Source organism: Gopherus evgoodei, chromosome 3, assembly GCF_007399415.2.
Source record: "Gopherus evgoodei ecotype Sinaloan lineage chromosome 3, rGopEvg1_v1.p, whole genome shotgun sequence".
In the NCBI taxonomy this organism is placed as follows: domain Eukaryota; kingdom Metazoa; phylum Chordata; order Testudines; family Testudinidae; genus Gopherus; species Gopherus evgoodei.
The window spans coordinates 138391692-138403350 of NC_044324.1; the positions used below are offsets into that span (position 1 = coordinate 138391692).

An 11659-nucleotide genomic window follows, 5' to 3' on the forward strand; every position below is an offset into this window, starting at 1 on the left:
ATTGCCTGCAAAGCACTACAGCTTTTCTTCTGACTGTACCCAGAACCTGGATGGTATCACAGACTGAAGTTCAGTGCTAGATTTTTTTGGATAACATGGCTAAGTAGGAGAAAGTTCATAACACTTGAGTCTTTGAGTATGTGTCAGTATGGATCTCATTGTACATGGGCACGTGTGTGTGCATCATGTATAGGATTTTTTAAAATAGTGTCCATTGGGGCTGCACATGTATTCTATGCCTCTTTGTTCTCCTATGTGAGGGCATGGAAGTGGAGTGGCCACAACCCTCCCTCGGTTCCCTTTTACGACCCATGGCAGCAAGATGGAATCCAGTGAGTGTCCGACCTTCTTCTCCTAATTATATTTGTCCTTTTCTCAGGTAGTTTTTGGTAAAGAAAATCTATCTTCATCCTTCTCTATTTTCTTGAATTTGGATGATCCCCCAAAAAACAATCCATACCGCCCTGTATGGTGGGGTGATGCCTCTCACATCAACCATCATGGTGGACTCCAAATCTTCAGGCTTCAAACCCTGCCCAGCCTGCAACCAACTCACCCCCTGGTCCATGGGCATGGTCAATGTCTGGTTTGTCTGAAGGACAGTTCAGTGTGCAAGTCCTCCCCAAGGACGCCACATGTCAAGGAACATGTGGCTAAAACTACACCTACTTGAATGGTGGTTGAGCGTCTTGTCACACCTGAAGGAGACTTACCATCTCCAAGGTACCAAAAGGGTCACTGTCAACTACTTCTCCCTCAAGCAGACAGTACAGCCTAGGGGCCAGACGTGAAAGAAAAACAGGAAAAGATGTCATCAAAATTGGCACTAGCCACATTACGCAGACTGTTTTGGCACTGGAGCCTTTGGTTTGGGTTGCTGCTACACCAAGACCAGTTCCAACACACCAATCATCACAGCAGCAGATATAGAACTGAGGCTGATCCTCCAGCACAAGGACAAGATCAAAAGGCGGAATCCATATATGACTTCCAACTTTGAGAGACACCATTGTGTAAGGAGGAGAACCACCGTTCTTCCAAGGACAGGATATATAAGACCTCTGCTAAGGCAGGAGTGATGCACAGGAAGCTGACATTGGCACCAGTGAAGGCCTCAGTGCCAGTTAGGGGAAAGAGAGATGCTCTCAAAGCATCAAGATTCCTCCATTGACATCGTTAGTAACAGAATGGCACCTGGCACTGGAGCGGGCTTTGAGGCATTGCCCCAAAGCACCATCATTTGAAGAGTATTCTTCTTCTCCAATGTTTGATTATGCTTTTTCCTGGTATTGAACAGAGATGCCTCTCCCATGCTTTTTTAGAGCAACCGTAGAAGCCTGTACTGGAGAGCCTTCTCACAAAGGATCACCACAAAAGAGATGGTAATGGCACTGAGCCAATCAGCCACAACCACGTCATACTGATATAACATATTTTCCTGGCCATATTAGGGACCATCCCCTGATGTGTCCTACAGCAGATCCCCCTCCTGTTTGTCCAGAAAAAGGAGATTAGGCTGTCAAGTGGCATCACTACACAGGCCACCAACAACAGACTGCAGTGTCAGCACCCAGTGGTGTGAGCAGCAAAAGAACAGTAGCATTCCCATTCTCCACTGAAATAATACTCATTTGTTGTTCAATGAGACTGGTATACCAGCCTCTGCCCCAGAAATTGACTATTTTAAATACTTGGAGGATTTCTTATTTTGTATCACTGAGATAATACATACTGAAACAACACTCATACAAGAGAAATCCCATAAAGTCAACATTTTGACTGTATCACCTACGATTGCACTTCTCATGAGTGAGGGCATACTAGAACCATCTAAGGAGCTCTGACAAACCCCAGCTACCATTCAGCCCACATCTAAGTGGGTGGAGAAGTGTTACCAGGTTCCCCCCAAAAAGCTTTGGCCACTATCACTCCGACCCAAATCCAGTATTGTTGGTAGTTGCAATAATGCAGGAAATATCTAAATTGATGAAAGGCACACCCAAAGAGAAAAATCCCCAAAAGCTAGACCTGTTCGAATGCGAAGCCTACTCATCCACCTCACTGCAACTCCATGTGGCAAACTTCCAAGTGGCGTTTGCCAGTTTGACTTCCTGATCTGGGAAAAGGTGACTGTCTTCCTGTCAAAAGTATCTTGGGACACTGAGGGATTAAATCATTTTAAGTGTTGCCAGAACAATCCTATAGCTATCCATGAACACCTCTAACACCTGTGAGGTTGGTAACCAAGGTTGTGACCCATGAGGCAGGCCTCTTGGCTATTAGCATCTGAGATATTAAAGAGAGGGCTAAGCGACCATAAAAGAAGACCTCCTGTTTGACGTAATGAAGCTCTTGAGCAAAAGAACGGATGAAGTGGTTCATTTTGTAAAAGACTCATGATCTTCCCCAAGGTCACTGGAAATTTATACACCACTATCTTAAGGATGCCATACAAATATCAGCCTTAGCAGAGATAGTAGGCACATCCTGATTCTCAGGATAGGCAACCAGAGTACCCACCATGAAAATGATGGTGATACTCAGGGAAATGACCATCTTCTGCCTTCTCTGTGATCCAGCCCATCAGCTAGGCAGCACATTTGACAGGAATGCGAAGAGTCACATCAGAACTGATCAGGAGACATCAGTGGTCTTTGGGAGCAGCCTTGCTCCATTCCATTCCATTGGGCTTGGACCAATATCTCCATCAAATGGTGTTGGCAATTGCCCACAGCTAACTCATTCACTCCCACCCATCCCCCATCAACCATCCTTTCCTGTCCGTCTTCAGGGACCTTTCTTATGAGACCCTGTTTCAAAAAGTTGCCTTGTTTCATCTAGGATCCACAGATGAAGATCCTCAGATTATAGGGCAAGAGTCTTTCCATTACTGATATTTCCTTATCCTGAAGAAGGGGTGATTTCATCCTACTCTTGAGGAGACTGAACAAATACGTGCACCACCTCAGGTTCAGGATGATAAGCCTTGCCTCCAACATCCCATCTCTTCAGGCTCAAGACTGCTTCCTTGCTTTCAGCTGCAAGATGCATACTTCCATAGAGCCACCCAGCCCACAGGAAGTACCTGAGATTTACAGTCTGACCAAATCCCTGACAGAACAAGGATCTGCCATTCAGACTTTCTGCAGCACCAAGTATACCTGTGAAATGCCTAGAAGTGGTAGTGGCTCCTTTGTGAAGGTAAGGCTGGATGGCTGGCTGTTCAGAGGCAGACCTCAGTGGAAGGCACCAGCAATCCTGGAATGCACTATATCCGTTCACACAATTACGCTTCCTAGTGAACGACGTGACTGACTCAGAGCAGAAAGGACATACCTGCCTAAGGACAGGTCCTAGTCATTACAAGCACTCATACTTCAGCTAACATGAAACATAGCTGACAGTACAAACATGTCTTGCAGTGTTAGGCCACAAGTTGGCATGCATGTAAATAACACCACTTGACAGACTTAAGCTCTGGCTCATGTCAGCGTATTCTCTTATGATGGCACAGAGACCTTCTTTCCGTCTGATGTCTCATCACTGCAGAATTGGTTTAGTGGTTGGAACCCGTAAAGACATGGAATGGATACATGTCTCAGTACCCATCCCTGACAAAGACACCGATCATGGATGCATTAGGAACAGATTGGGGGACTCATTTGGGCAAACTAAAAATTAAAGGAACCTGATCTTTAGGCAATATGAGATTATCTATGAATGTGCTGGAGCTCAGAGCCATCAAATTAGCCTGTATGGCATTCCTGCCTGTCCTCATATTCAGTAGTACAGATTTTCACACACATGACAGCTATGCACTACATAAACAATGGAGCACTTGCTCATCACCCCTTAGCATGAAGGCCATCAAATTCTGGACTGGTTGCCATCAGAATAGATTCCTTCCAGGAGTCAGCGACAATCTAGCAGGCTTCCTGAGCAGGCAATCTGTGACCAATCATGAATGCTCCCTGCACAGATTCATCATTGGAATGATATTCCATCATGGGGAGTCCCCCATAATAAACTTGTTGGCCACCAGGGACAATGCCAAGTGTCAGAACTTCTGCTTCAGAGGAGGTCTGAGTCCAGGGTCATTGCTGGATGTCTTCCTCCTGCAGGTGAACAGGCCTGCTTCTGTGCCTTTCCAGCGATTCCCAAGAAGAAAAGGGACATGGCCATAGTAGTTCTCATAGCTCCATGTTAGACAAAATTGCTTTGGCCAACAGACCTATTACAGATGTCCATTCAACACCTATCCTGGATCTGATCCCCCAGCGCCATAGTCATATGCTCCATCTGGATCCAAAGTCACTATACTTGCTTGACAGTGTGGCTGTCGACTGGCTGAGTACAACAGACAGCTACTATTCCATACAAGAATAGCAGATCTTGATACAGAGCAGGAAGAGGCTCTTGATATGGGTAGCTCAGTATGGTCCGAACCCAGTCCAGGCCCCTGAACCTAGGATACTCGACTGCCTATTGCATTTAAAGCCAGCTGGCCTTGCAGTCAACTCATTTAAGATCCACCTCGTGGCAACTTAAGCTTACCATCCACCTGTTCGTTCATGTGTTAAGTCTGTCCTCATCCAATAGTATTGAAGTTTTTCAAAGGGCTATTACATATTTACCCACCAGTGAGAGAACCTACCCCTGCTTAAGACCTCAATATACTCCTGAGGCTCATGGAGCCTCCATTTGAACCTCTCTGAATGCTGCTTGCATCACCTCTCACTAGACAGTGTTCCTAATGACTATGACCACAGCCAGAAGAATGAGTGAAGTTCAAGCTCTTATAGCCAAATGTCCCAATATGACTTTCCATAAGGACACAGTAGTGCTGAGACCCCACCCCAAGTTCATTCCTAAAGTGGTCTCAAAATTTATTCTGAAGGAATCAGCCATCCTGCCCGTTGTCTTCCCAAGCCACACTCTGTACTATGGAAAAAAGAGAAATTACATTCACTAGACTTATCCAGTATTTGATTACATTGGCAAGACTGAGCCATTCAGGCTATCATCCTGGCTATTTCGAATTTGACCTTTTAGAATGCCCAGGTAAAGCTGTCTCATTGTAAAGGATATTGAAATAGATTATACAGTGCATTTTATTATGTTACCAACTGGCGGGCTGTAATACATTTCCCACCAGTTATATGGGTTTTGGTAACAGTTGAGGAACATTGTAGTATGATGTTCCACCTTTAATAACCTTAATACATAAGCCATACAATTAATCTTGATTACTTTATTTTACACTTTTAAAATAGTCTATAGGAACAGGTTAAACACTCCATCTGATTGCTCAAGCTTCTGTGAAGACTGCCTATGTAAAGTACAAAGCCATTTGCACAAAATGCAGAATTCGTTGTGCAGTTACCATCTGTCCATCTCATTAGCACTGTCACATTATTGTTCTTTACAGCTCTTTTCTGCTATAAATGCTGACATTGGTAAACCATGCTTCTGCAAACGGCACTCTCCCAGCTTCTTCCACTGGATTACTTAAGGAACTGACTTAAAACATTGGTTCCATCAAATTGAGGAATAAAATCTGACCAATTTTAACAAAATTAGATATGGGTGTGAAAAGCCGACTTCAGACCTAGACTTTTTCAAAGTTGGAGGGGAGGTGATGGTCAGATATATGGGATTTAGGTCTGAACAAAAGATAATTAATTCTTCATATTACTTTAAGTATTAAAAGTGTTTTTAAATATGATTTGAGCTACTCCTTTTTAGCTAACTATTGTAATTTACAGTATTCAATTGTTAAATGAGTACAATATATGAATATCCAAATGAGTTCTATTCTTTTACTGACATTTAACCTTTTAATTATCTCCGGTTCAAAATACACCAGTGGAAGAATCAAACATTTCCTTCTGTTTGGAGAAAGGCTCACAAGACATGACATATCCTATGTCAGGAGACCAAAAATATCTGAAAACCAATATGAGAATCATGACAGTTAATTTGACTGTCCTAAAAATACCGGTGATTTAAGAAACATACTTAAAAACGGACTATGATGATAAAACTTTATTAGAAACCTGTGTTTAGTCTTGTTGCCTTTGGAGGGGATTAATATATTATGTAAAACTGTGTATCTTATATGAATTTAAAACTAAAGGTGCAGTGCTCTAAGTGTTTGTATGAAACAAGACAATAACTACAGAAATGAGACATGAATAGTCATCCTCTAAACATTACAGGTTACAGAGTTTTTCCAAATATTTTTCACAGCCTGGCTAAATAAAGATGAAATAACTTAAGAAAATTGGAATTGTCATACTGGCACTTACTAATGCTAGTAATAGTTATCCTAGTTAAATTAGCTGGAGTTGCTCTTCTTTCTTCAATAAAACCTTGTGACAGAGTTCCACAGAAAAATTGTAGCTGCACATAATCTAGACATTTAATATTTGATTTAATTTCTGCATTATCATAAATGAGCCACAAGATAAGTAACTTTATCATGATTTGATACATGTCAGTTTGTTCCAAATATAATTTGCTTTCTTACCCCTTAATTTTACTATTTATCAGGCAAAGTTGCAGTTTTGGGAAGAGACTGACTGCTCTTAACTGAATCATTGTTCTAGCATTCAGGCAAACCTCCAAAACAGTACTTTAATTCCTTTTACAAAGTTTAGAAACCATAGTTAGAGAGTTTCACTCTTGCAAAGAGCACTGCACCTTTTTAAAAATAAATAGAAACTTGTTTTGTATTATAATTGCCATCCTTCAACTATAACTTTTATATTATTTTGCATAAGGACCAAATTCTTACACTGGATCTACAGGAGCAATTGTTGGAGTCCATGAAGTTTATCGGGATCCAAGAGAGAAAAGATCTAAAAGGTGAAATGAGAAAGAGACTCATAAAATATTAATCTGTATTCAGACTAATTAGCTGGTGATCTCTAGAATATTTTTAATTTTGATAATACCATTTTATACCTATATCTATGTAAATCTTCCTCGATAGTGAATTCAAAAGCTCTTATTTAAGCCTGGAAAAGATTTTCAGAGAGTGCTAAGAATATGCAGGACAGCGTAAAACAATTTTACAGTTGGTTCTGGAATATCTTGGATTATCACAAAATAGAATTTGGTTTTATATGCCTTTTCATGCATGTGGTATTTTAAAGTAAATTAATGTTGTGATTGTGTGAGTAAACAGAGCAGTCATCACAAGATTTTTATTTTTTTTACTATCTCAACCAGATTATAAATTTGCACACACAGGAAGCAACACAGTACACTTTATATGGGGTTTTTACTAAGCTTGTGAAGTGGACAGCTAACGAAGACTGCATTGCACATGCATCTGTGGCTAATTTAGCTGCATAGTGTATTGAAGGTTCACATTGGCTGAGGCAAGGATACTACCAGAGCCTTTAATTTGGTTCCTGCACATTGTAAGGTGAAAAGGTGTTGTGATGGCCACTGTGCACTTTGTAGGGTTCACAGAATAGAAACACTCTGGTGAGCCTTAAGTGGAGCCAAGTCTGACTGGGTAAGGGCCACAGTTCCAGACATATTAGCTGGTGAGGGAGGAGGGGGGACACAGAACTGAGTTCTCTCTTGGTGTGGCGGAAATAGTTAACCAGAGAAGTAGGTAGCAGCAAGGATGAAGGAGGAGGCAGCAGAAGTACTTAGACCACTCTACACTAGAAACTTTGCCAGTATAGCAATATCAGTTAGGGGGGTGATTTTAAATTTGATTTGACGACTGGTTGGCCAAAGTTGCCAAAGCACTTTTATCCAGTTTATTTCACTCTCAAAACCAGTATGAACTATACTGGCAAAAGAACTCTTTTGATTTGTATAAGGAGGGCTTGCCAGTATAGCTATATCAGCAAACCTTTGCTGGTGTAGACTAGGCCTTAGTCACCCTTTAATCCTTTTTGAAAAGTGCCAGGTAATCTCATCTGCATGTTCAACTACCAGAGATCATCATAAATGACCTCTCTGTAATGGTTCATCTGAATGACAGCCCTGTAGTGTCAGCATTCAGAAAGAGCCTTGCAGGACTTGAATCTAGATCTTCCAGTTAGAAGGCAAGGGGGCACCAGATAAGATTATATGGATGCAAAGCTTTGATATAAAAGGATATTTAAAATTAAGTCTTGTAACAAGCCTTTTGTTTCTTTCAGTCAAGATACAGATTTACCTGGTGCACCAGAGAACTTGACATTCAGAGAGCGCCAACGACTTTTTTCCCAGGGTCAGGATGTATCCAATAAAGTAAAGGCTTCTAGGAAATTAATGGAACTGGAAAATGAGTTGAACACAAAATAAGATGAAAGCACCTTATCAAATGTTACTGAAAGATCTCTAAAATAAGGGAATGGGATGGGGCTGTTCAAGACGAGGGTGTATTGTCTGTGAAGAGTGAGTTTGATTCCTCTGTATCTAAGACTGTTAATTGAGATTTAAAGATTTTGCAATAGCGTGAATACTGATTACTTTACCAAGAACTTGTGGTTTATACAATTAAAGCACTGTAAAATTTTAATTATTGAATCACGTGAAGGTCACTTTTTTTCTTTTGTTTTGGGGGTTAACTTTTTCTGCAATAGACCAAGTAGCACTTGTCAAAGATAAGTTCTGTTTCCTGGTCTTTTACAGACATACTTTGTTTTAGCTGCTGAGCAGAGAGTGAGAATAGTTTGAACTGCCTAAATTAATCTGTGCACTAGCTGTTGATATCTGTAGGTTGTTTGACACAGAAGCCGATCTCTGGGCTGTTTTACAAAGGTCTAATTTACATATACAAGTTTGATATACTGTGTGATGTTCATACAGATTATAGGCATATCAGTAAAAACCTCTTATCCTTACCTAGCATTAGAGTAACAGGATAAAGTCTTTGAGTGAAACAGTTTTAATCCTATAGGTGTTTTGTTTGAGTCTAAAATGGATGCATAACAGAAACTGTTTAATCCATAACCATGGAAAAGCATATACATACATACATACATCCCTCTTGTAAATGAAGTGTCTGGTTTACAAACCTCCTTTTAAAAAAAACAAGAACAAAACTGTGGAGATGAAAAACCTTAGGGTTTTGTTTTGTTTAACACTGTATTGAAATAGCAGAATATAACAAGCAATAGATAATAGGCTACCTTAGTGGCCCTATCATAGCTAGGACCAAAATGTTAAATGTTCAAGATGGAGGTAATGATTCCGGGTCCAAAGCTAGCAGAACTAAGGCATGCATTTGCCAAGGAGGGTATCATAGAGAGTATTAAGCAACTAGCCACAGAGCATCATTGATGGAGTTTGTTATAGCAGCTGAGCTACATACTACTTTTAGAGAAGAAAAATGGCATAGCGTACAGTCAGACTGATGTTTGAAACATCAAATATGATGTTGCTGGCTGCAAATATGAATTTGTCAGTGAGATGGCTTGACTTATTATCCTAACAGCACACCACCATGATTAATATTGAGAAAGTTGTGCTAGTCAAGCTGTCCTTCATGTATCTGGTTTTACTTGCATCCTCTTGTATTGTTATATACTGTAGAGAATCTTCTCAGCAGTTCAAGCTATTTTTACACATTATAATAGCCTTATTTAATTTTAAATTGTTGAATTCTTTTTGTTCCTCCCACTGTTGTTTCTTCAGCTATGCATATATGGCTGATGTTGGGGATAAGGACCTCATCAGAGTTTGTTTCTCTTTGTGTGATGTTAAGACAAAATATATTATTGTGATTCCAAACAAATTTTCTATTTGCAAAGCCCTAAATTGGGCTTTAGATGATTTTTCTGTATCATATTGTTCTCTTATAAATATATATTTAGGGACTTATGCACACTTCCAAATACAGAGGGGTAGACTTTCACTGCCTTAGAAAAGAAATCACTTTTAATAAGAGTTGTATGATAAATAAATGCAAGTTAATGAAAATTGGAGTGTAAATATTTGTTTTTACATATTTCAGGTTTCTTATTTGAAAGTGTGCTTTTACCGTTTCACCTGTTAAATATGAAGTAGGAGATTAAACCGATCGAAAGTGTTAATGAAGGATTTGCATGCTTGCTGTGTCTGTTAATCAGGAAAAGCAAGCCTCTCCCAATTTATCTTGAGAACACTAGCAGCCTTACAGTGACAAATACTCTTTTCTTCAGAAAAAAAAATTTATGCTGTGGCTGAAATACTGTTGCTGCTAGAATCTGAAAAGGCTTCGCAAAAAAATACATATAAACCTTCAGTTGAGTGGATTTGGCCGCTATTGGGCATTCGGGTCAAGTGTGAATATGTGTAAAAGTGCTTTTCATATTTGTCTGTGCATTATTATGAAAAAACATGAAAACTGCTGTAGTTTCCCATTTCTACTGTATTTCACTTGCAACCTATTTTTAATAAACTTTGTATTGTATTTAATGTTACGTTTTATAGAACTTTTTGTAATTGTTTTTTTATTTAATGTTGTATTAACACATTCATACCATAAATTACTAATACTCCTTATTATACAGCTACCCTATAGGTAGTCAAAGAATAGTTACATAACTTGCTTTTAAAAAAGTATGTACAAAATCAACGTAGCCCACATTAGAGTAAATGCTGGTTAACTGATAGATCTCAAAAAGTAATTTTAAATGGGGAATCATCCAATGAGATCCCACAGGATCTGTCCTTGGCCTAATGCAATTCACTATTTTAATCAAAAATCTGGACCAAAAATAGAAAATCATTACTGGAAAAATTGAAAGTTGACACACAAATTGGAGGGGTGGTAAACGATGTGAACAGGTCAGTTTTACAGGTTGACTTAGATTGGTTGGTAAAGTGAATGACATACTTTAATACATCCAAATGGAAAGTCATACATCTAGGGACAAAGAATGTAGATGGGAGACACTATTTTTCAATGCAGTGACATTGAAAAGGGCTTACGGGTCATGGTTGATAACGAGTTGAACATAACCTTGAAGTGCATTGAGAACCAACACAATTCTATAAGCAGAGAGTCAAATAGAGTAGAAAGGTGGTATTACCTCTGTATATGGCATTAGGAGGCCATTCCTGGAACACTGTGTCCAACTCTAGCAGCCACAATTCAGGAAGTCTTCAGTAAAGAGCAGAAAGAACAAGTAATGAGAAAGTTATGAAGCTCAATTTATTAGCTTATCCAAGATCGGTGACTTGATCACAGTGTTCATGTACCTACATGTGGAAGAGGTTTCTGATATTAGATGGCTTTTTAATCTAGCAGAAAAGGAATAATGAGATCTAATGGTTGGACATTGAAGCTAGATAAACTTGGACAGGAAATAAGGCACACATTTTTAACACTGAGGGTAATTTACTCTTGGAATAACTTACCGAAGCAAGTGGTTGGATTCTCTGTCACTTAAACTTAGAAATCAAGACTGGATTGTGAATCAGAGCCTTTCCAGTAGTTTTCATATCAAATACCACGTATGTGCATGGTGCTTTTCTGTAAGAAATCTTTAGACTAGCCCTGAAAATTTTGGGGAAAAACGAGCAATGAGAGGACATAAATACAGGCTTTTCTCATTGCCAAAATGAAGGCACAACTTCCATATTCAGAAAACGTTCCTAAAATAACGGCCTGTTTGAAAAATCAAACTCCACACCTCCAGAGGGGAAACGAAGCTTTTATTATAAC

The 11659-nt window shown here is 39.6% G+C and overlaps 1 protein-coding gene across 21 annotated transcripts in view; it reads left to right on the forward strand.

The window, feature by feature from the left end:
* AFDN (afadin, adherens junction formation factor) overlaps positions 1-10407 on the forward strand; it is a 212829-nt gene extending 202422 nt beyond the window's left edge. For all 21 annotated transcript variants that reach the window (XM_030556759.1, XM_030556770.1, XM_030556777.1 and 18 more), the window contains 2 exons: positions 6783-6867; positions 8166-10407. In XM_030556759.1, coding sequence (XP_030412619.1) covers positions 6783-6867; positions 8166-8310 — 230 coding nt within the window. In that variant the 3' untranslated portion in view covers positions 8311-10407. The remainder of the gene's footprint in view (positions 1-6782; positions 6868-8165) is intronic.
* Positions 10408-11659: the final 1252 nt, after the last annotated feature.